Source organism: Hemiscyllium ocellatum, chromosome 18 (assembly GCF_020745735.1).
Source record: "Hemiscyllium ocellatum isolate sHemOce1 chromosome 18, sHemOce1.pat.X.cur, whole genome shotgun sequence".
NCBI lineage: Eukaryota > Metazoa > Chordata > Chondrichthyes > Orectolobiformes > Hemiscylliidae > Hemiscyllium > Hemiscyllium ocellatum.
In genome coordinates this window covers 72,755,117-72,780,587 of record NC_083418.1, presented here as the reverse complement: position 1 = coordinate 72,780,587, position 25,471 = coordinate 72,755,117, and the positions used below count along the sequence as shown (strand labels likewise).

Sequence of the window (25,471 nt, the reverse complement as noted above, 5' to 3'; positions counted from 1 at the left end):
GGGTTGGGATATCTGGTCAGCGTGGACGAGTTGGACCGAAGGGTCTGTTTCCATGATGTACATCTCTCTGACTCTCTGACTCTATAGCTGCTGCCAGACTTGCTCAATAGTTCCAGTTCCCTGATGAAGGGCTTATGCTCGAAACGTCGAATTCTCTATTCCTGAGATGCTGCCTAACCTGCTGTGCTTTGACCAGCAACACATTTGCATCTTTATTTCAGAACCCCAGCATCCATAGCATTTTGCTTTTATTTATCCATGAATCCAGCATTGTACCACGTTCGTTCATGTTGCCTCTGTAATGTCCTCCCATCAGCTTTACATTTCTCTGAAGGTTAAATATCACACAACACCAGGTTATAGTTCAACAGGTTTAATTGGAAGCACACTAGCTTTCAGAGCATCGCTCCTTCATCAGGTGATAGTAGAGGGCTCGGTCGTAACACACAGAATTTATAGCAAAAATTTACAGTGTGATGTAACTGAAATTATACATTGAAAAATGATTGTCTCACTTCTTTCATGTGTAAATCACAAAACCTGTTTTCTAAAAGTTGCATTCTCAGGTTAGCAATTAACAATGGGTGATAGCTACACAATATGTTGAAGGTGTTAGCCCCCTATGTTCTCTGTCTATGCCATGATGTTTAGATTGATTCTAAAATCTGATTGAAGATTTGTAGCTCGGGTATCCATTGTTGTGGTTCTGCTCGCCGAGCTGGAAGTTTTTGCTGCAAACGTTTTGTTCCCTGGCTAGGGAACATCATCAGTGCTGTTGGAGCCTCGTGTGAAGCGCTGCTTTGATGTTTCTTCCGGTATTTGTATTGGTTTGTTCTTGCCGCTTCCGGGTGTCAGTTTCAGCTGCAGTGATTTGTATGTGGGGTCCAGGTCGATGTGTCTGTTGATGGATGTTCTTGCCGTTTCCGGGTGTCAGTTTCAGCTGTAGTGGTTTGTCTATGGTGTCCAGGTCAATGTGTCTGTTGATGGAGTTTGGGGATGAATGCCATTCATCCCCAAACTCCATCAACAGACCCATTGACCTGGACACCATATACAAACCACTACAGCTGAAACTGACACCCGGAAACGGCAAGAACAAACCAATACAAATACCGGAAGAAACATCAAAGTAGCGCTTCACACGAGGCTCCAACAGCACTGATGATGTTCCCTAGCCAGGGAACGAAACGTTTGCAGCAAAAACTTCCAGCTCAGCGAGCAGAACCACAACAGATTGATTCTAATCTAAAAAGTGAGATAACGGAGTTTTACATGAATGCATGCAGTTTTTGAGCAAAGTACAATGTAACCCTGCAAGTACAAATTCATCCCACAAAATATATGTGTGCATGTGGGTCTTTGTCTATGTGTGTGTGTCTGGGTTGGGGGTTGTGAGTGTGAGAAAGTGTATGTGTGTGTGTGTGTAGTGAGTGCAGAGTGTCTTAAGTCTGTGAGGGGGTGCATACATGAGTATGGGAGTGTGTGTGTCTGTAAGGTTGTGTGTGTGTGTGTGTGTGTGTGTGTGTGTGTGTGTGTGTGTGTGTGTGTGTGTGTGTGTGTGTGTGTGTGTGTGTGTGCGCGTGCGCAGTGCAATGGTGGTCACCTGTGATGTGACATGAACCCAAGGTCTCGGGTTGTGGCCCTCCCTATGTGTATCAAACTTAGCTATCAGCCTCTGCTTGGCCACTTTTTGCTGTTGCCTGTCCCGAAGTCCGCCTTGAAGGATAGTCACCCGAAGGTCTGAGGCTGAATGTCCTGGACCACTGAAGTGTTCCCCAACTTGGAGGGAACACTCCTGTCTGTTGATTGTTGTGCGGTGCCCATTCATCCGTTGTCGTAGCCTTTGCTCGGTTTCCCCAATGTACCATGCCTCCGGGCATCTTTGCCTGCAACGTATAAGATAGACAACGTTGGCTGAGTCACATGAATACTTGCCGTGTACAAGGTGGGAGGTGTCCCCACACATAATAGTGGTATCTATGTCCACACTCTGACACGTCTTGCAGCACCTACCGTGACAGGGTTGTATGGAGTTGTCCTGAGAGCCAGGCAGTTTGCTACGAACAATGATCTGTTTGAGGTTTGGCGGTTGTTTAAAGGCAAGTAGTGGAGGTGTGGGGAAAGTCTTGGTGAGGTGCTCATCCTCATTGATAATGTGTTGCAGGTCACGAAGAACATGGCGTAGTTTTTCAGGCTGGGATCAATTTCCTCAGAACCATGGTGTGATCTTGTTTTTATGACTGACATAACTGTGATTGGATTCCCTGCCCATTGAGCTAGGATATTTGATTATCTGGTCCCTTGCCTGAATGACCCACAATCAATATCCTGGGAATTACCATTGACCAGAAACTGAACTGGCCTGGTCATACAAACAGATCAGAGGCTAACGAACCTGCCCCGAGTAACTTACCTCCAGACTCTCCAAAACTAGTTCACCATCTACAAGCCGCAAATCAAGGATTTGGGAGAATATTCCCCACTTACTTGGATGGATGAAGCTGCATAATGCAAACAAAGTTTTAGACCAAAATAAAAGCAAATTACTGTGGTTGCTGGAATCTGAAACCAAAAGAGAACATGCTGGAAAATCTCAGCAGGTTCAGACCATCCAGGCTCCTTCGGTTCTATACTTATTCAAAGGGTAGGACCAGTTTGGCAATGTAAATGTGCCTCTGATCTGGGACTTAAAGCCACTTGTTCCTTGTCATTTCAAATCCGCCCTGTTTGCGTGGTCAGCCAAGGGTCAAACATAAGTGACCACATGACAAACGTAGATGCTGAAAATCTGAAATGTAGTCAGAGAATTGTGGAAATATTCCATGGGTCCAGGTCACACCTGCAGTGGGAGAAACTAAATTGATGTTGTACCTCAATGACTTTTCATTAGAGCTGTGATGGAGAAGCTTTCAGTCAGCCTGTCAAGCTGAACACCTTCTTTCCACAAGTGTGAGTGCAGTGTGCTTTTCAAACCTGAAGATAAGAATTACACAACACCAGGTTATAGTCCAATAGGTTCATTTGGCAGCACTGTAGGTTAGGCAGCATCTGAGGAGCAGGAAAATCGATGAGCAAGGGCTTTTGCCTGAAACATCGATTTTCCTGCTCCTCGGACGCTGCTGACCTGCTGTGCTTTTCCAGAACCACTCTAATCTAGACTTTGATTTCCAGCAATCCTCACTTTTGCCTTAATTGGAAGCACCAGCTTTCAGATTGCTGTCCCTTCATCAGGTGGTTGCTGATGAACCATCTGATGAAGGAGCAGCGCTCCAAAAGCTAGCGCTTCCAAATAACCTGGTGTTGTGTGATTTTTGACTTTGTCCACCCCAGTCCAACGCCGGCACTTATAAATCATTTCAGTCAGCAGTAAGTGTCAGATTGGTACCAATGGGGGGGTGCTGAACTGTTGGTTTCTATAAAAGGTCATTCGGTTTTAATTCCTCTGTCTGTGTGAGTTTGTGCTGAGTGGCTTAACCAGTCGGAGTCCAGTAATTCCAACTGTGCAGAGATATCCCAGAAAATAATTAACTTACTATGTATTGAATTTAATAAAAAGAAAATCCAGCTAAAATGTGGAGGAAGATATTTGTTGTAAGTCCTGTCACGTTTCAGATTACTGTCACTTTGAGGCAGGCAAATTGAGGTCAGGGCAAAACAGCTCCTACAGCCCACTCACACAGATCAATGAAGACAAAACTTGATTCACTCAGGGTATCCTGCAGAAACCTAATGTAAGTTGACATTTATCTACAATATTATTTCCCTGTAGTCAATCTTAGGTTATGGTTCAGTAGATTTAGAGTGGTTTTGCCACAAGTTGTTCATGATTCATCCTGAGTGTAATAATGCAGTGGTTACATAGTGCACAATAAAAGATGTCAAACCAACTCCCAAGTCAAACCGACCTGTGCATGATGTTAAAAAAACCCATTGTTGCATAATGGGAGACAGTTCTATGGTTGTGATTTCATTTTGAGCTCTTGTAAAGAGAAACCAGAAAGATTGCCTCTTAGACTGAAGGGTCAGAGAACAGAACGCTGGATGTCAAGAGGTGTTGAGAGTTTGAGAAAGAAAAAGAAGGGAGCATATGTTAGGAATGGTGCATTAAAGACAGGAGTGGCCTTTAAGAAGTATAAAAGGTGTAGAGACCACTTCAAAGAAGATAGGATGGCAAAGAAGGACCACAAAATGTATTTGGCAGATAAGATTTAGGTGCTTCACAATTATGTTAAGCATAGGAGGATTACTCCCTATGGAAAGAGTGGGGTCTGTGAGAGACCACTGGGGCAACCTGTGCTTGGAGCCAGTGGACATGGGTGAGATCTTAAATGAATATTTCCTGACTGTATTCACAAATGAAAAAGCCATTGTTGCTAGAGATTTCAGTTGGGATATTGAGGTTCCAGAACATGTTCAAATTAATGAGGTTTTAGATAGACATAAAGATGCACAAAACCCCAGAACCTGATGAATGTTATCCTAGACTCCTGTGGGAGGCAAGGGTGGAGATGACTGGGGCTTTGACAGAGATATTTAATCCATCACTAGCCACAGATGAACTGCCAGAAATAGAGAAATTTTGGAAAAGATTCCAAGGGATAGAATAAATCAACACTTGGAAAGGAAGAGATTGATCAGGGAATCAACATGGATTTGTTAAAAAGAGAGAGATCCTGTCTCATTTCACTGAAATTTTCAAAGAGCTGACTGAATACATTGGTGAGGATAGTGCAGTTGATGTGGTTTACAGGGACTTCACTAAGGCCTTTGACAAGGTGCTCCATGGAAGGCTGGTCAAAAATCATGAGAGCCTATGGGATCCAAAGGAATTTGACAAATTGGATCCAAAACTGTCTTGCAAAGAGGGAGCAAAGGGTAAAGGTAGAGGTTTGTTTTTTTGTGACCAGACTCTTGTGATCAGCGATGCGCCATAGGAATTGGTGATGGGACCCTTGCTATTTATTATCTATGTTAACAAGTTGGATGTGAATGTCGAAAGTCAGTTTACAGATGACATGAAAATTGATACTGTTTATGATCGTGAGAAGGCTAATCTCAAACTATAGTTTGAAGTTGATCAGCTGGTAAATTGGACAGACCAATAGCACATAGAATTTAATCCTGATAAATGTGAGGTGTTGCATTTTGGAAGGTCTAATAAAGAAAGGATACATACAGCAAAAGGTAGGTTCCTCAGTACATACTGAGTAACAAAGGGACCTTGGTGTACAGGTCCATTAGTCCCTGAAGGAGTCAACACAGGTAAGCAGGGTAGGGAAGAAGGCATATGCAGTGTATGCATAGCTTCATTAGCTAGGGCATAGAATATAGGAGCAAGGAAGTCTTTTTACATCTTTATAAAACATTGGCTAGGCCACGGATGGAATTCTGTGTATAGTTCTGGTTGCCACATTATCAGAAGGGCATAATTACACTGGACAATGTGCAGAAGAAATTCACCAGGATGTTGCCTGGGATGATGAGCCTCAAATATGTGGAGCAAGTGGGTAGACTGGGTTTGTTTTCCTTGATGCAGAGGAGGCTGGGGGTTGGGATCTGACTGAGGTATGCAAATGTGATATTCGTAAACAGGGTAGATTGTGAGAATCTTTTCCCCATAGCAGACATGTCTAAAACCAGAAGGCACAAGTTTAAGGTGAGGATTAAGTGGATTAGAACATAGACCATTACAGCGCAGTACAGGCCCTTCAGCCCCCAATGTTGCGCTGACCTGTCATATTAACTTGAAGCCCATCTAACCTACACTATTCTATGTACGTCCATATGCTTGTCCAATAATGACTTAAATGTACTTAAAGTTGGCGAATCTACTACCGTTGCAGGCAAAGTATTCCATACCCTTACTACTCTCTGAGTAAAGAAACTACCTCTGATATCTGTCCTATATCTATCACCCCTCAATTTAAAGCTATGCCCCCTGGTGCTCGCCTTCACCATTCTTGGAAAAAGGCTCTCCTTGTCCACCCTATCTAACCCTCTGATTATCTTATAGGTCTCTATTAAGTCACCTCTCAACCTTCTTCTCTCTAACGAAAACAGCCTCAAGTCCCTCAGCCTTTCCTCGTAAGACCTTCCCTCCATACCAGGCAACATCCTAGTAAATCTCCTCTGCACCCTTTCCAAAGCTTCCACATCCTTCTTATAATGTGGTGACCAGAATAGTACACAATACTCCAAGTGCAGCCGCACTAGAGTTTTATACAGCTGTAGCATAACCTCATGGTTCTGGAACTCGATCCCTCTATTAATAAAAGCTAAAACATTGTATGCCTTCTTAACAACCCTGCCAACCCGGGTGGCAACTTTCAAGGATCTGTGTACCTGGACACCGAGATCTCTCTGCTCATCTACACTACCAAGAATCTTACCATTAGCCCACTACTTTGCATTACGTTTACTCCGACCAAAGTGAATCACCTCACTCTTGTCTGCATTAAACTCCATTTGCCATCTCTCAGCCCAGCTCTGCAGCTTATCTATGTCTCTCTATAACCTACAACATCCTTCGTCACTATCCACAACTCCACCGACCTTAGTGTCGTCTGAAAATTTACTAACCCACCCTTCTACGCCCTCATCCAGGTCGTTTATAAAAATGGAGAACAGCAGTGGACCCAACACCAATCCTTGCAGTACACCACTGGTAACTGGACTCCAGGATGAATATTTCCCATCAACCACCACCCTCTGTCTTCTTTCAGCAAGCCAATTATTGATCCAAACTGCTATATCTCCCAGAATGCCATTCTTCCGCATTTTGGACAATAGCCTACTGTGGGGAACCTTATCGAACACCTTGCTGAAATCCATATACACCACATCAACCGGTTTACTCTCATCTACCTGGTTAGTCACCTTCTCAAAGAAATCAATAAGGTTTGTGAGGCATGACCTACCCTTCACAAAACCGTGCTGACTATCCCGAATCAAATTATTCTTTTCTAGATGATTATAAATCCTATCTCATATAACCTTTTCCACAATTTACCAACAACTGAAGTAAGGCTCACTGGTCTATAATTACCTGGGTTGTCTCTACTCCCCTTCTTGAACAGGGGAACCACATTTGCTATCCTCCAGTCTTCTGGCACTATTCCTGTAGACAATGACGATTTAAAGATCAATGCCAAAGGCTCGGCAATCTCCTCCCTGGCTTCCCAAAGGATCCTGGGATAAATCCCATTCAGCCCATGGGACTTACCTAGTTTCACACTCTGCAGGATTTCTAATACCTCTTCCTTGTGAACCTCAATCATACCTAGTCTAGTAGCCTGTAACTCAGTATTCTCCTCAACAACATTGTCATTTTCTAGGGTGAATACTGTCGAAAAATATTCATTAAGTGCTTCCCCTATCTCCTCTGACTCCACACACAACTTCCCACTACTATCCTTGAATCTTACTCTCGTCAATCTTTTATTCCTTAAATACCGATAGAAAGCCTTAGGTTTACCCTGATCCTATCCACCAACAACTTCTCATGTCTCCTCCTGGCTCTTCTGAGCTCTCTCTTTATGTCTTTCCTGGCTACCTTGTAACCCTCAAGCGCCCTAACTGAGCCTTCACATCTCATCCTAACATAAGCCTTCTTCTTCCTCTTGACCAGAGATTCCATTTCCTTTGTAAACCACGGCTCCCGCGTTCTACAGCTTCCTCCCTGCCTGACTGGTGCATGCTTATCTAGGACACACAGGAGCTTTTCCTTGAATAAGCTCCACTTTTCTAATGTGCAGTTTCCTTTCCCATCCTATGCTTCCTAAATCTTGCCTAATCGCATCGTAATTGCCTTTCTCCCAGCTGTGACTCTTGCCCAGGGGTATACACCTATCTCTTTCTATCACTAAATGAAACATAACAGAATTGTGATCGCTGTCACTAAAGTGCTCACCTACTTCCAAGTCTAACACCTGGCCGGGCTCATTATCCAGCACCAAATCTAATGTGGCTTCGCCCCTTGTTGACCTGTATACATACTGTGTCAGGAAGCCCTCCTGCACACACTGGACAAAAACTGACCCATCTATAGTACTCGTACTATAGTGTTCCCAATCAGTATTTGGAAAGTTGAAGTCCCCCATGACAACTATCCTGTCTGTCTCACTCCTATCGAGAATCATCTTTGCTATCCTTTCCTCTACATCTCTGGAACTATTTGGAGGCCTATAGAAAACTCCCAACAGGGTGACCCCTCCTTTCCTGTTTCTAACCTCAGCCCATACTACCTCAGTTGATGAGTCCCCTAACATCCTTTCTGTAACTGCAATACTGTCCTTGACCAACAATGCCACATGCCCCCCCCCGCCAACCCCCACCTCTTTTACCATCTTCTCTATTCTTACTGAAACATCTAAATCCTGGAACCTGCAATAACCATTCCTGTCCCTGCTCTATCCATGTCTCCGAAATGGCCACAACATCGAACTCCCAGGTACCAACCCATGCTACAAGTTCACCCACCTTATTCTGGATGCTCCTGGCGTTGAAGTAGACACACTTCAAACCAACTTCTTGCTTGCTGGTGCCATCTTGCATCCCTGAAACTTGATTTCGGACCTCCCTTCTCTCAACCTTTCCTATACTCATCCCCCTGCTGGATTATTTTAAGCCCACCCCAATAGCCTTAGCGAATTTCCCCCCCAGGATATTGGTACCCCTCTGGTTCAGATGAGGACCATCCTGCTTGTAGAGGTCCCACCTACCCCAGAAAGAGCCCCAATTATCCAAGAATCCAAAAACCTCACTTCTGCACCATCCCTACAACCACGTGTTCAACTCTTCTCTGTCCCTAAGCCTTACCTCACTGGCATGTGGCATGGGCCACAAACCAGATACAACAACTCTGTTTGTCCTAGCTCTGAGCTTCCATCCTAGCTCCCTGAATTTCTGCCTTAAATCCCCATCTCTCTTCCTACCTATGTCGTTGGTGCCTATGTGGACCACGACTTGGGGCTGCTCCCCCTCCAACTTAACGATCAGAGACATCATGAACCCTGGCACCTGGGAGGCAACACGCCAACCGTGAGTCTCTCTCACCCCCACAGAACGTCCTATCTGTCCCCCTAAGTATGGAGTCCCCAATGACTACTGCTCTGCTCCTCTTCCCCCTTCCCTTCTGAGCAGCAGGGACAGACTCTTTGCCAGAGCCCTGTGCCCCATTGCTTTCCCCTGGTAAGTCATCCCCCCAACAGTATCCAAAATGGTTTATTTATTGTTGAGGGGAAAGGCCACAGGGGATCCCTGCACTGCCTGCCGGTTCCCTTTCCGTCCCCTGACTATAACCCAAATGCCTTTTTCTTGTACCTTAGGAGTGACCACCTCCCTGTAACTGTTCTCAATAACTCCCTCCACCTCCCGAATGATCTGAAGTTCAACCAGCTCCAACTCCAGTTCCCTAATGCGGTTTTTAAGGAGCTGGAGTTGGGTGCACTTCCCGCAGATGTTGTCAGCAGGGACACTAGTTATGACCCTTATCTCCCACATTTTGCAGGAGAAACATCCAACTGCCCTAACCTCCATTCCCACTATTCGAAATTCCCATTTGAGTGGTGGAAATTTGCAACGAGATGCCTGAGAGGATGGTAGAGGCAACATTTAAGAAGCATCTGGATGAACACTTAAGATTCTAGGGATAGTAGGCTATGGACCAAATGCAGGTAATTGGGATTAGTGTAGTTTGATGTTTGTTGATCAGCATAGACCAACATAATGGTTGGCCCTGCTGCCTCACAGTACCAGAGACCCGGGTTCAATTCCAGCCTTGGGCGACTATCTGTAAACACACATTCTCCCTGTTCTGTGTGGGTTTCCTCTGGGTGCTCCGGTTTCCTCCCACAATCCAAAGGTGTGCAGGTTAGGTGAATTGCCCATGCTAAATTGACCATAGTGTTCAGAATGTGTAGGTTGGGTGCATTAGTCAGGGCTGAAAATGTGTTGCTGGTTAAAGCACAGCAGGTTAGGCAGCATCCAAGGAACAGGAAATTCGACGTTTCGGGCATAAGCCCTTCATCAGGAATGGGTTAGTCAGGGGTAAATATAGGGTAAGGGAATGGGTCTGGTTGGGTTACTCTTCGGAGGATCGGTGGTGTGGATTTGTTGGGTCAAAGAGCCTGTTTCCACACTGTAGAGATTCAAATTCTAAAAATACTAATTCTGGACATGAGTGGTCCAAAGGGCCTGTTAATGTGCTCCATGACTTGTATTCATATGGTGCCATGCATGAGCACTGGCTGTCCTTAAGCACTTTGCAACTAATGAGGTGCTTCTGAATTTGAGTCTCTGATACAATGGAGCAAATACAGCAGCCAATTTACACTCATCAAAGTGACCCCAACAGCAGAGTGATATTGACCAGAGAATCAGAGAATCCCACATAACCTCCTTGCTTTTTCTCATTCACTCGCAGGATGTGAGCATCACTGGCTGGGCCAGCATTTAGTGCCCATCCCTAATTGCCCAGAGGGCAGTTAAGTGTCAACCTAATTGCTGTGGGTCTAGAGTCACATGTAAGCCAGACCAGGTAAGGATGACAGATTTCCTTCCCCAGAAAACATTAGTGGATTTTTCTGACAATTGACAATGTTTTCATAGTTGTCATTAGACCTTTAATTCCAGGTTAATTTTATTGAATTCAAATTCCACCATCTGCCACAGTGGGAAATGGACCTAGAACATTGTCGAGGTCTCAGGGTTTATAGTCCAGCAATAATACCATTACACCATTGCTTCCTTTTTATATTTGGTGTTGACTGAGGGATTAATGTTAACTAGGATACCAGAAAAGATTGCACTGCTCTTCTTTAGAATAGCTCAATAGATGATTTTATTTCAATAAAGCAGCCAGATGGTGACCCAGCGTAGTGCCTCATGTGGGAAACAGCATCCACGCTAGAGCTGACCCAAGTCTGAAACGTGTGTCTGCTCCCCTTTATCATCGCAACGTTTCCCAGTCTGACTCAGCAGTGTTCCTTTTCTTTTCTTCCATTGGCTGTAGATTCTGCTTGTCCTGGCTGCAGTCTTTGGGGTGGTGGTGTATCGCCTTGTGACGATGGAGATCTTCTCTACGTTCCAGTGGGATTTTGTGAAGAAACACTGGCAGTTTGTCACAGCAGGAACTGGTGTCTGCATCAACTTCATCATCATCATGTCTTTAAACGTGGTGAGTGGCGGGCGCACCAGCACACATCCTCCCGTCACCGTCACAAGCAAACCCCCATCCCAACCCCACCGCTCACTGTTACTCTTGGTGTGTCTGAAAGAGAAGCTTGTAAAATTTGGCAAATGTATAGCTTTTCCAAAATGTTTTAAATAAAAAGCCTAACTTCTACTGTGAGAATCAACCAAGGTGAAGATAGAGGGATTGTGGAGGAAACTAAACACGTGCAGATATTGTCTGTTGAAAGGTTCAGGTAGTTTAAATTCAGCATCAGGACTGATTTTTAACAGTGCTCAGGATTGAGCTGTAGATTCACAACAGTTAAGTTAATCCTTTTGCTGAATACAGTACTACAGATGAGTGTAACACTAGCAGAGTGCTATTTCATACCTGTACATTGGGTAATCCATTAGAAGAAGCTACAGCACAATTCTCTGAAGAGGGGAGTTTACTTTCACAACTAACACCATGCTTTGGTTAAGGGTTTGTACAGTCACATGTTTGACTTTCTGCTTATTTTTGTTTCAAGGTTTATGAAAAGGTTGCATATCTACTGACAAATTGGGGTAAGTCAATGCTTTTGAATAAGTGGCAAATTCCAGGGAACAAAGGTATAAAGTGAAGGGGGAAATGTTCAATGGAGATTTGCGAGGCAAGTTTTTTACAGAGATTGGTAGGTGTCTGGAACACGCTGCCAGGGGAGGTGTAAAAACAGACACAATAACAATGTTTAAGAGGCTTTTAGATACACACATAAGAATAGAGGGATACGGATCATATGCAGGCAGATGGGGTTAGTTTAGAATGGCATTATGGTTGGCACAGACATAATGGGCCAAAGGGCCTGTTCCTGTCCTGTACAGTTCTATGTTCTTAACTCATCCTTTGAATGATTTAACTTCTGAAAGACAAAATGCCTACATTCCATCAAATAGAATCTTGCGATTAAACAACATTTAGGATGCATAGGATGGGGAAGGAAACTGCAGGGAATGGGCACAATAGAAATGTAGAGCTTATTCAAGGACCAGCTACTGCGTGCCTTTGATAACTATATACCTGTCAGGCAGGGAGGAAGTGGTCGAGTGAGGGAGCCGTGGTTTACTAAGGAAGTTGAATCTCTTGTCAAGAGGAAGAAGAAGGCTTATGTTAGGCTGAGACATGAAGGTTCAATTAGGGTGTGAGAGTTACAAGTTAGCCAGGAAAGACCTAAAGAGAGAGCTAAGAAGAGTCCGGAGGCGACATGAGAAGTCATTGGCAGATAGGATCAAGGAAAGCCCTAAGTCTTTCTGTAGCTATATCAGCAATATAAGAGTGATGAAAGTGAGATTAGGGCCAATCAAGGACAGTAGTGGGAAGTTGTGTGTGGTGTCAGAGGAGATAGGGGAAGTGCTCAATGAATATTTTTCATCAGTATTCACACTAGAAAAAGACAATGTGGTCAAGGAGATTACTGAGATACAGGCTGTTAGACTAGATGGGATTGAGGCTCATAAGGAGGAGTTGTTAGCAATTCTGGAAAGTGTAAAAATAGATAAGCCCCCTGGGCAAGATTGGATTTATTTTAGGATTCTCTGGGAAGCCAGGGAGGAAATTGCTGAGCCTTTGGCTTTGATCTTTATGCCGTCATTGTCTACAGGAATAATGCCAGAAGACTGGTGGATAGCAAATTTTGTGCCTTGTTCAAGAAGGGGAGTAGAGACAACCCTGGAAATTATAGACCTGTGACCCTTACTTCAGTTGTGGGTAAAGTGTTGGAAAGGTTATAAGAGAAATGACTTATAATCATCTCGAAAAGAATAAGTTGATTAGGGATGGTCAACACAGTTTTGTAAGGGGTAGGTCATGCTTCACATGCCTTATTGAGTTCTTTGAGAAGGTGACCAAACAGGTGGATGAGGGTAAAGTGGTTGATGTGGTGTACATGGATTTCAGTAAGGCGTTTAATAAGGTTCCCCATGGTAGGCGATTGTACAAAATGCAGAGACATGGTATTAAGGATGACTTAGCAGTTTGGATCAGAAATTGGCTAGCTGAAAGACAGAGGGTGGTGGTTAATGGGAAATATTCATTCTGGAGTTCAGTTAGCAGTGGGGTACTGCAAGGAGTTGCTTGTGTCCACTGTTGTTTATCATTTGTATAAATGATCTGGATGAAGGTATAGAAGGATGAGTTAGTAACTTTGTGGATGACACTAAGGTCAGTGGAATTGTGGATACTGATGAGGAATGTTGTAATTTATAGAGAGACATAGATCAGCCGAAGAGCTGGGCTGAGAGGTGACAACTGAAGTTTAATGTGAAAAAGTGAGGTAATTCACTTTGGAAGGAGTAACAGGAATGCAGAGTACTGGACAAATGATATATTCTTGGTGGTGTAGATGAGCAGAGAGATCTCGGTGGCCAGGTACATAGATCCTTGAAAGTTGCCAACCAGGTTAATAGAATTGTTAAGGTGGCATATGGTGTGTTAGCTTTTATTGGTAGAGGAATTGAGTTTTGCAACCATGAGATCATGCTGCAGCTGTACAAAACTCTGTGCCACCACGCTTAGAGTAGTGCATACAGTTCTGGTCACCACATTACAGGAAAGATGTGGAAGCTTTGGAAAGGTTTCAGAATAGATTTACTAGGATGTTTCCTGGTATGGACGGAAGGTCAGACAAGGAAAGGGTGAGGGCCTTGAGGCTGTTGTTGTTAGAGAGAAGAAGGTTAAGAGGTGACTTAATTGAGACATATAAGATAATCAGAGGATTAGATAGGGTGGACAGTGAGATCCATTTTCCTCAGATGGTGATGGCCAGCATGAGGGGTCATAGCATTAAACTGAGGGGCAATAGATATAGAACAGATGTTAGAGGTAGTTTCTTTACTCAGAGTAGTAGGGGCATGGAATGCGCTGCCTGCAACAGTAGTAGACTCGCCAACTTTAAGGTCATTTTAATGGTCATTGGATCGGCATAATGATGAGAATGGAATAGTGTAGGATAGATGGGTTTCAGATTGGTTCCATAGGACTGCACAACATCGAGTGCCGAAGGGCCTGTACTGCGCTGTGATGTTCTATGTTCTAAAAGGCCAGCCAATTTAATGCAGTTATCTTTCAGCATTATTAAAATTAAACATAAGTGTAGACCTAAAAAGAAATTTATTTCTTAGCATGAATGTTAATTTGAAAATAAAATTTGAAGTTATTTGGGCTAAATGTTTAGAAGAGATTTCATTCACTGTTAAGGTGAACCACGGAGAGTTAAATGACTAAAAGAAAGAGTTCAGAAAAGATTTCTAAGGATGTTGCAGGGTTGGAGGATTTGAGCAATTGGAAGTGGCTGAATTGGCTGGGATTATTTTCCCTGGAGCATTGGAGACTGAGGGCAACATTATAGAGGTTTATAAAATCATGAAGAGCATGGATAAGGTGAATAACTAAGGGTTTTTTCCCCCTCAGGACAGAGATGTCCAAAACTGGAGGGCATAGATATAAGGTGAGAGGGGAAAGATTTAAAAAGGACCTGAGGGGCAACATTTTCACACAGAGGGTGCTATGGGTATGGAATGAGCTGCCAGAGGACATGGTAGAGGCTGATACAATTACACCATTTAAAAGGCATCTGAATGGGTATATGAATGAGAAGGGTTTAGAGGGATATGGGCCAAATGCTGGAAAATGGGACTAGACTAAGTTAGGATAGTTAGCCTGCATGGATGACTTAGAACAAAGGGTCTGTTTCCGTGCTGCACATCTCTATGACTCTTTGACATCCCTTCATTTTTATTCGATAACTTATGTAGACATTATCTATTGTTGCAGAACATCCTCGCACAGAATCTGAATGGGAGAATAGCTTTGCTCTCAAAATGTTTCTCTTCCAATTTGTAAACCTTAATAGTTCAATCTTCTACATTGCTTTCTTCCTTGGCAGGTGAGTGGCATTCTAAAGTTTGGATAAGATTCCAATTTACGGCATATCCTCAGTTGTGCACGAGTTCATATCAAATGAATCAGTGTCAGTCGATATGTACTTTTCAACCAGAAATATTTAATTTCTGATGCACAGTTTTTGAGATGTAGAGCCATTGATTTTGATTTACAATGAAGTTTGTTTTAAGTTGGGTAAGTACAAGTTGCTGAAGTGTCTGTTCTAATCATTGATCCCTTTTGATAAATGCTTTGTAACATTGTAGTAAACAAATAATGGAATGATTTTATACGATGGGCACTTTGGACAATCTTGAGAAAGAGAGATAGAATCACAGCCTCCCCTTACATCAAGCTGTTGCCAATAACTACCTGGTGGTTATGATCTGGACCTTTGAGGCCTTTACGTCATCTACTATACCCCATAGAACTGGAGTGTTAATGGCATATTGTGGCCAGATAGGCCACCCAAGATAACTGATTTATGATGAACTTCAAACAACTGGCCATAAATTAAAGCATGCTGGGTAATGGAAACCAGCCTTGACTAAAGTGACTGTGTCAATCCACACACTGCAGAATCCAGATAGGCTACAGCTGCCCACAGTTTGCAAACAAACTTGACAGTTGCAAACCCTGCAATACACACCTGGAGTTGGACTTGAATGGGACAATGGAATGTCACCCTTAGGACAATCGGGAGCATTGAGTCATTCACCAGACATGGAGAGGGCTAGCATCTTTATTTGGAAGAGACTGTACACACCCAGCACCTACCATAATGGACACCTAAGGGCCACCCAGCCATCAATGTGCCAACCCCTGGTTGGGTCAAATTGGTCAGGGTAATCAAACCTGACCAATCCATTGGCAGATCCTCAAGACCCTCCCAAAAGGGCACAAAGACTCAGAAGGATAAGAGTCTCCACAAAACCCCACTCAGGGCGGTAACTCGAGATTAACCACCCAAAGAGAAGCCAACCCTGAGACCCCTTGGGAGAACATCAGATGACATCACCACCTGCAGCCTGGCCAAGTTCTGGTGTGGTGTTATATGATCATTCAAAGTTAAACGAAAGCATAAGATAGTTTATTGTTAGTTTATGGTAGACTTGATTATTCTATGTTAATTTTGTCAAATAAATGAGTATTATTGTCTATCGTTATTAAGAGTCAACTCACAGTTCTTTTACTGAACACAGATTTTTAAACACATTGTGTGACAGATGCAACAACATATACTTTCATCAACTGAGTTTTCAGATCTTTTCAATTTCACAATCCCATTCAGTTCTGAAGGTCTTTGGAGTGAAGGAGGAAATCCAGGGTTCTTACTTTATAAAATAAATTACACAGTCACTGTTGTAAACTGCTGCAATGAGTGACATTCTGCACCAGTTGTAATTGATTAAAGTAAGGTCTGTGGGGAGGCATGGATGTTTGACCAGCTTGCTGTGTTAAATCATTTAACGTTGTACTGGGAAGCACAATGCAGCTGAGTGATGGGGAAAGTAGGTCTGTATGAATCTCTGCTGGCCAGTTACAAACCTGTCTGACTGAACACCACCTCATCCAGGCCAAACGTTGTTGGATGCAGCTTGTGGTTAATACTTACGTAAAGGACTAAATCCTGTGGGATTTACAAATGGAGCTGTAAATTTTAATAAACACGGAGCCATGGTGTGGGGAGTGCAGACGGAAGTGTAATGCTGGGTTTGTGAAATGTGGGAGATTGTGTTACTGAATTGTTCACTGGAGACACTCACTTCATGGCCCCATTAGCACAGGCAGGCGCTTCTCCACAAATTCTCAATGATCTGTCAGTCAGGCTGCACCAGACACTCACACTGTAAAGATGGTCAAAAGTATGACATATCACAGAGAAATCCACTTCTCCTCCTCAGTCCCTCCTTGTACTCTTGCTTTCACTAAGCTCACTCCTCCCATCTCAATTTCACGGGTGAACCTGTTCCCAAGACTATTGCATCTCAGCATGAAATATTTCCTCTCTCCCAATGCTCACCAACCCCATACCCCAGACCCAACAGGACTACAGCCTGACTACCACACATTCCTAACAGATGGTGACATCTCTTTAAGGACCATCGACTGAAAAGGTGCAGATGATCCACATTTGTGGCTCAATATTAGACCATTATATAGAACATCGAACATAGAATACAGGGCAGAACATGCCCTTTAGCGCTTGATGTTGCACCGACCTGTGAAGTAATCTTAAGCGCACTCCCTACACTATCCCATCGTCATACATATGCCTATACAAGGACTGTTTGAATGCCACTAATGTGGTTGAGTTAACTACATTAGCAGGCAGGGCATTCCATGCCCTTACCACTCTCTGGGTAAAGAACCTGCCTCTGACATATGACATCAGCTATGCAGCTATGCCCCTCCATACAAGCCAATGTCATCATACTAGGAAAAAGACTCTCACTGTCCACCTTATCTAATCCCCTGATCATCTTGTATGTCTCTATTAAATCCCCTCTTAGCCTTCTTCTCTTCAATGCGAACAGTCCGTCCTCCAGACCAGGCAACATCCTGACAAATCTCCTCTGCACCTTTTTCAATACTTCCACATGCTTCTAGTAATTAGCGTTTGTGAAAACTGCCACATGTTTTCAGCTTTGTTCAAAGAAAGGGGTGACTCCAGTGACTGACCTCATCGAGCTTGACCCATGTTGCTGACCTGTTTGTTTCCCCATGTCTGCTTCCCACGCATGCACGTGCGCACACACGAGCACATACACACACACACACACACACACACTCACTCTTGCACCTTGGGTGACTGTCTGTGTGGAGTTTGCACGTTCTCCCCTAATCTGTGTGGGTTTCGTTTGGGTGATCCAGTTTCCCCCCACAGCCCAAAGATATGCAGGCTAGATTGATTGGCCATAGGAAATATGGGGTTACGGGGATAGGGTCGGAGTTGGGCATGAGTGGGATGTTCTTTGGAGGGTCAGTGCTGAATCAAAGGGCCAAACGGTCTCTTTCCACACTATAAGGATTCTGTGTTCTTGTTGAATGGTAGAACACACTTAAGGGATTAATTGGCCTACTCCTGTATCCAATTTCCTTTTACATTAAAAGATGTCTTTACAGTATTCGTCTGGTTTCTCCACCCCCTCAGTACAAAACCTCAGCATTTCCACATTGCAAACCGGATGGTAAAAACTCATTGCCATCTTGATAGTGGAGCCAAGCATAAAAATGTCCATGCATTCTGACATGTTATGTAAATAGAATATTTATTAACTTCATTCAGGAACATCTAGTAGACCAAACTGTTACTGATTTGATGTTGATCAAATGTTTTCTTTCCCAATTGGTGAATAACTCTCCCTAGAAAGGAAGGGCTTTCATTATTTTAAAGTTGGATATTTTTGTGAAAGCGAAGAAAAATGTGCTGTTTGACATAAATTGGACTGCACATTTCTCCTCAGTAGTCCAGTATCAAGGAAACCTTGACAGTGCTTTTGTGCTCAAAATATACGAAAACTAATGTGTGATTAGATTACTTGCAGTGTGGAAACAGGCCCATCGGCCCAGCAAGTCCACACCGACCTGCAACCCATCCATACCCCGACATTTACACCTTACCTAACACTACGGGCAATTTAGCACGGCCAATTCACCTGACCCTCACATCTTTGGACTGTGGGAGGAAACCCACACAGACATGGGGAGAACATGCAAACTCCACACAGTCAGTCGCCTGAGGCGGGAATTGAACCCGGGTCTCTGGCGCTGTGAGGTAGCAGTGCTAACCACTGTGCCACCGTGCCGCCCACTAAGGTGTGCTGCCTTCATTCACTATAATTCCTTTACTCGCAGGATTGATGGCTTTGTGTAACAACTTGTCAGGCAGGGTATGAGAGGCATTCAAATAAAAGAAAAGATAATCCTGGGTCATTTAAATCAGAGTTGCATTGCCTCACCCAGACAACTCAACCAAACTGATGAGCAGAATATCTTCAGCTTACCCCTGGCCTTTTTAGATTTTACATCAGTGAGTGTAGAAGTGCTGATGCTTCCATGCAATCCATTTGTTCATCTCATGTGTTCTTTTGCCACGGTTTATTCAGCTTTGCCCAATTAACTCCAGGTTACTGTTGCTAACAGTTTATTATTCCCAGGATAAGGGCATCACTGGCAATGCCAGCATTTATTGCCCATCCCTAATTGCCCCACAGGGCAGTTAAGAGTCAACCACATTGCTGTGGGTCTGGAGTCAAATGTAGGCCAGACCGGGTAAGGTGGCAGATTTCCTCCCCTAAAAGGCATTAGTGAACCAGATGTTTATCTTTCCAACATTGGATTCATGGTCATCTTAATTCCAGACTTTTATTGTATTCAATTCCCATCACCTTCCCTGGCAAGATTCCAACCTGTGTTCCCAGAACGTTACCTGGGTCCCTGGATTCATGGTCCAGTGGTAAAACCACTAGACCATCATCTCCCCGTCAAGTGTTTTATTGCAAATGCCCTTGAGTTAATCACGGAAAACGGAATTAGTGGACATGGTTGATATGTTGATTCAGTTTTAACCAATACTGCTCTAAAATCCTCTTGTGTGTTGATCAGGTTTGCAGGTCGACCAGGTGCCTATACCAAGCTGTTTCACAGGTGGAGACTGGAGGAGGTACTAATCCATTATCTTTGTTTCTTTGCTTGATATGCTACAGTTGTGCTCGTCCCTTTCAAATTGCTAACATAGTGCAAGGGAAAAAACAGTCATGCTACAGTGCAGGGCAGTTAATGAGCAGTTAGTGGAAAGTTTGAAGAAAGATGAGCTCATTTTCATTTGGCCGTTCAGCGATATTTCTCAATAATATCAGTGTTAAACATGCAGATACAACTGAATCTGTATTCAAATTGATGACACAACTATTAGTTTACGGGAGCAGAAGGTGTCTGATTTTCAGAGCTCAAATGTTTGAAACAAGTGCAGCAGCCAAAATTTTTCTTATTGTGAATGTGTTGCATTATAAGTTAAAAGGATGACTTTTCCCAATACCACTATGCTGATGTGAAGGAAATATACAAACTGTCCCAATCCTTTTATTAAAATGTGGGGAAAAAGAACAAAGAACAATACAGCACAGGAATAGGCCCTTTGGCCCTCCAAACCTGCGCTAACACATTTTGCCCTTCCATACTAAAACTGCCTTCACTTACAGGATCCGTATCCCTCTATGCCCTTCCTATTCATGTATTTGTCTAGGTGCTTCTTTAATTGCTATTGCATCTGCTTCCACCGCCTCCTCTCGCAGCACATTCCAGGCACTCACCATCCTTTATGTAAAACATGTGTCTGGCATATCTCTTTTAAATATCTCCCCCACCCTGTACTTTAAACCTGTGATCCCTAGGAATTGGGAGAAAGTGAGGACTGCAGATGCTGGAGATCAGATTGAGAGTGTGGTGCTGGAAAAGCACAGGCAGCATCTGAAGAGCAGGTGAATCGACTTTTCAGGCATAATCCCTTCGTGAGAAATGACCATGATATAATTCCTCATTCCTGATGAAGGGCTTATGCCCGAAACATCGATTCTCCTGCTTCTCAGATGCTGCCTGACCTGCTGTACTTTTCCAGCACCACACTCATGATTCTGATCTCCAGTGTCTGCAGTCCTTGCTTTCTCCGAGTTGATTTCAATCCTACTGTGAATCCTCTTCCAAGGATGCCTACCTTGAAGAGGTTCTCCACCTCTCGATATTCCTGATGAAGGGCATATGCCCAAAATGTTGATTCTCCTGCTCCTTGGATGCTGCCTGATCCCCTAGTAATTGACCTCTCCACCCTGGGAAAAAATCCTCATACTTTCCACTCTATCCACACCATTCGCAAGCTCATAAACATCTACCAGGTTGTTCCCCTGCAACCTCCTGCATTCCAGCCCCAATCTATTCAGATATTTCATCATCATCTCTCTGTTACAGCATTAGGCTCAAATAATGACTTCTGAGTTCAATGCATTCTTCAGTGTAGCTGATGTCTCTGTTCTCCATTTGTCACTCCTTTTACCCGAAGAATTTTTAAAAATTAATTTGTGAGATGTGGATATCATTTCCTTGGTCAGCATTCATTACCCATCCCTAATTGCCCCTGGGAAGGTGCAGATGCGGTGCCTTGAATATCTACAGTCCATTTGGTGTAAGTAGATGCACAATGTTGTGAGGGAGGGATTTCCAGAATGTTGACCCCTTGATATGTAGGTTAGGTGCATTAGTCAGAGGTAAGTCTAGAGCAATAGGGGAGGAGAATGGATGTGGTTGGGTTACTCTTCGGAGGGTCGGTGTGGACTTGTTGGGCCAAATGGCCTGTTTCCACACTGTAGGGAATCTATGAATTTCTAACACTGAAAGAAACTTGGTATAATTCCAAGTCCAGATGATGAGTGGCTTTTAGGGGAACTAGCAGGTGTTGGTGCACCCAAAGATCTGATGTTTTTGCCCACCTAGATGGTAGTGCTCCTGGGTTTGGAAGGTGCTGCCCGAGGATCTTTGGTGAATTTCTACAACGAATCCTGCAGATGGTACACACTGCTGCTACTGAGCATCCGTAATGGAAGTTGTGGATGTGGTGCCAATCAACTTGTCTGCTTCGTCCTGGATGGTTTCAAGCTTCTTGGGAGTTGTTAGAGCTGTATCCATCCAGGCAAGTGGTGGTGCTGCATCACATCTGCAGATGGTGGGCAGATTTCAGGCAATCAGGAGATGAATTACTCACCATAGTATTCCCAAACTCTGGCACCATGCTATGCCACAATCATCTGTCTCACACCTTCTGCAGCTGTAGCTGCCCTTTGACCTCCACCATCCAGGTTGTCAGGGTTGACTTTCCTGCCTTTCTTGTTCCATTTTCCCCTCCAGAAGACCTCTCTATCACCTATCAGAAACTGCCAAATGGTTGATCTATTTTCTTTTCTCGATGTCACTTTCCACAGATCCTTTCGCTGTTGCAATTTCATGCAAGCATTCAGATTTCAAAGACCTTTCTGAGGCGTGAAGTGGATATAGTGTAGGATTTTCTGAATTTTTTTTGTGCCTTGTTGGAAGCTTGAATTTTCTGGTCCCAAGGGAACTATTTGGGGAGCTGATGGGAGAAACCAATTATGCTTGAAATGTTGTAGCTGTTTTGAGTGTAATCCTACATGTCATGCATGTATTTAATGCTTCCGTATACTTTATGTAATCTGATAAATCTTTACCTCTTATTTGACACAGTGTCACCCCAGTGGCTGCCTAATCGACCTGTGCATGCAGATGGGTATCATTATGGTCCTGAAGCAAATGTGGAATAACTTCATGGAACTTGGCTATCCGTAAGACTTTTCATTTTCAATCTCAGCTGGAAAGCCAATTAAAATGAACTCCGTGTGATATTGAGCGCTTAATTCCCTCTAGTTTGCCTCCCAGATGTTATATTTCGAATACGTTTCGTCTTGATACGAACTAGAATCACTCACTGACAGAGACAGTTTTTATTTAAAGAATATTGCATTCGTGAATGCATTTGGGAAGAATAAAATCCACACATGTTCAAAGTTACCGAAATCAGATGACCCTAATTTTTATTGAGCTTTCTCAACCTCCAGTCCGAAAATCCCCCAAATCGGGGTAAATTAGGCACTTGCCAAATCCCCACACACCAACTTTTTGCAACATCACTTCCAGTGCATGATGGGAAGGTGCCAATGTTGGCCTGGGGGAGTGGTGGAGGGGGGCGCAAAATCAGAAGTCACATGACACCAGATTATAGTCCAGCAGATTTATTTGAAAGCACAAGCTTTCGGAGCTTTCGAAATCATCTGGCCCCTTCATCAGGTGAAGTCATTTCACTTGGTGTCATGTCACTTTTGACTTGCTATGCAAATAGGACAGAATGGTGTAAGCAGAAAGGAAGCAGAGTCCTTTTTGGTATTTGCCGACCAGGTCTGATTGTAGCATCGTGCTCCGTCAGCGACAGTTCCAGCAGGGTTTGGAGAGAGAGTGCAGGAAAGATTCACAGGGGCGACCCCAGGAAAGAGGGACTTCTGATATCTGCATAGGTTGGAGAAGCTACTGCTCTCCTTGAGAGGGAGAGAAGGTCAAGGGAGATTTAATAGAGGTGGTCAACATCATGGGGGATTCAAACAGTATAGATAGGGAGAACCTCTTTGGTGGAAGAGGTAAGAATCAAAGGTCACCGATTTCAGATGATTGGTTAAAGGTCCAAAGTCAACTGGAGGGAAAATGTTTTAATCTAGCAGCTGGTTAAGATCTAGAATGCACTGTCTTGGAGCGTGGTGGAATTTAGGTAATTATCTTTTTTAAATTCATTCACAGGATAAGGGTGTCACTGGCTAAGCCAGCATTTCTTGCCCCATTCTAAATTGCCCTGAGGGCAATTAAAGAGTTAATCACATTGCTGTGGGTCTGGAGTTACATGTAGGCCAGACCAAGTAAGGATGGCAGTTTCTTTCCTGAAAGGACATTTGGTGAACCTGTTGGTTTTCCTTGAACAATAGATTAATGATCTTCATTAGATTTTTTTTTCCCCCAAACAAACTGAACTCAAACTCCACCATCTGCAATGGTGGGATTTGAACCAGGGTCCCCAAGACATTGCTTGGGTTCCTCAAATCTGGTGACAATTCCACTTAGCCATCAACCCTCCCTATAAGCATTGCCACAGCAAAGGGTTAAAGAGCAAAAGGACAAAAACCTGGGTGTGGATCCTGCTTAATTGGTGGTGATGACATAATGATGATGCGATTGGACCAGTCATCCAGAAACCCAGACTACTGGTCTCCTGGTAGCTACAGAAATTTAAAATCAGTAAAAATCTAGATTTAAAAGCTAGCCTAGTGTGACATGCGACTATTTTTCTAAAAATGTATCGAATTCACTCATGTCCTTCCTTAAGTGAAAGAACCTACTGATCTACATGAATACGCTTTATGCTAGAGCCCTGGGTAGCGCTGTCGAACAAACAGACCCAGGGGTCTGTTGATAGACGCATCACAGGTAAACCAGGAGGTAAAGAAGATGTTTGGTATGTTTGTCTTCATGGTTCAGATCATTGAGTACAGGCATTTGGATGTCATATTGAGGTGGTACAGAACATTGATGAGGTCACTGTTGGAATACTGTGTACAGTTTTGGTCACTGTACTATAGGAAGGATATTATTAAGTTGGAGAGGGTGCAGAGATTTACAAGGATGTTACCAGGACTGGAGGGTTTTGAGTTATAGGAGTAGGCTGGGACTTTTTTCACTGGAGCATAGGAGGTTTATAAAATCATGAGGGGCACAGAAAAGGTGAATAGCAAAGGTATTTTTTCCTAGGGTGGGGGAATTCAAAACTAGAGGGTGAGAGAAGAAAGATTTGAAAGGGACCTGATGGACAACTTTTTCACACAGATTGTGGTTCGTATGTGGAATCAGCTGCCGGGGAAGTGGTAGATGCAGGGTCAATTACTTTTAAAAGACGTTTGGTTAAGTACGTGAATAGGAAAGGTTTGGAGATATATGGGCCAAGTGTAGGCAGGTGGGACTTGATCAGTTTTGATAAACTTGGTTGACAGAGACAAGTTGAAGCAAAGGGTCTGTTCCCATGCTGTATGATACTCTAACTGTCTAACTTTGAAGTTGGAGCCATCCAAAATCTCCAACTGTAGCTTGGATTTGGGGGCGAGCTCAGAGGGTGCCAAATGCCGGGTAATTGCACATCGGATGCTTCAGCTTCCCGGGCAACTCTCGGAGAGTCAGCTACATCAGAACATTCTCACGGTCTTGACATGTAACTCCCATCTAGACTGCTGAAGCAATGATCTTACTCTCGGGTGATCTGGGCCTGTGTTTATTAATAGACTGTGTGTGAATGTAAGGACGCTGAGCAGGAGGCTCAGAGCTGGAAAGAGGCTAATATTAATGGAACTTGACAGATGACCAGCATTCCCTTGGGTTTGCATACCAGGTGTGTGCATGCGTAGCACTGGCTTCCAGAATCACAGTGCCAATGCTAATCCCGTGAGTGGAAGATCAGAGCTTTACACATGACACCACTGCCATCACTGACACCATCTTCAATCCCTAAGCCATAATATTATCTAGTATTAGAAAACAATGTTATTGTCTTCTGGGCACATTTCTCTTCTAAGGCAGGGACAGTGCATGGATCATTCGAACTTTCCCAGAAAAGTGCCTAGAGAACTGTGCAAAGCGCCAGTGACCTGGGTTCAATTCCAAGCTCAGGTGACTGCCTGGACTTTGCACGTTCTCCCTGTGTCTGCGTTGGTTTCCTCCCACAGTCCAAAGATGTGCACGTTAGGTGGATTGGCCATGCTAAATTGCCCAGAGTGTACAGGC

At 43.7% G+C, this 25,471-nt stretch overlaps 1 protein-coding gene across 1 annotated transcript in view; it reads left to right on the top strand.

Moving 5' to 3' along the window:
• ano3 (anoctamin 3) overlaps nt 1-25,471 on the top strand; it is a 582,275-nt gene that overhangs the window by 506,302 nt on the left and 50,502 nt on the right. Inside the window, exons 18-22 of the mRNA XM_060838668.1 lie at nt 11,012-11,176; nt 11,703-11,739; nt 14,984-15,095; nt 19,700-19,757; nt 22,346-22,443. Of these exons, the coding sequence (XP_060694651.1) occupies nt 11,012-11,176; nt 11,703-11,739; nt 14,984-15,095; nt 19,700-19,757; nt 22,346-22,443 (470 nt within the window). The remainder of the gene's footprint in view (nt 1-11,011; nt 11,177-11,702; nt 11,740-14,983; nt 15,096-19,699; nt 19,758-22,345; nt 22,444-25,471) is intronic.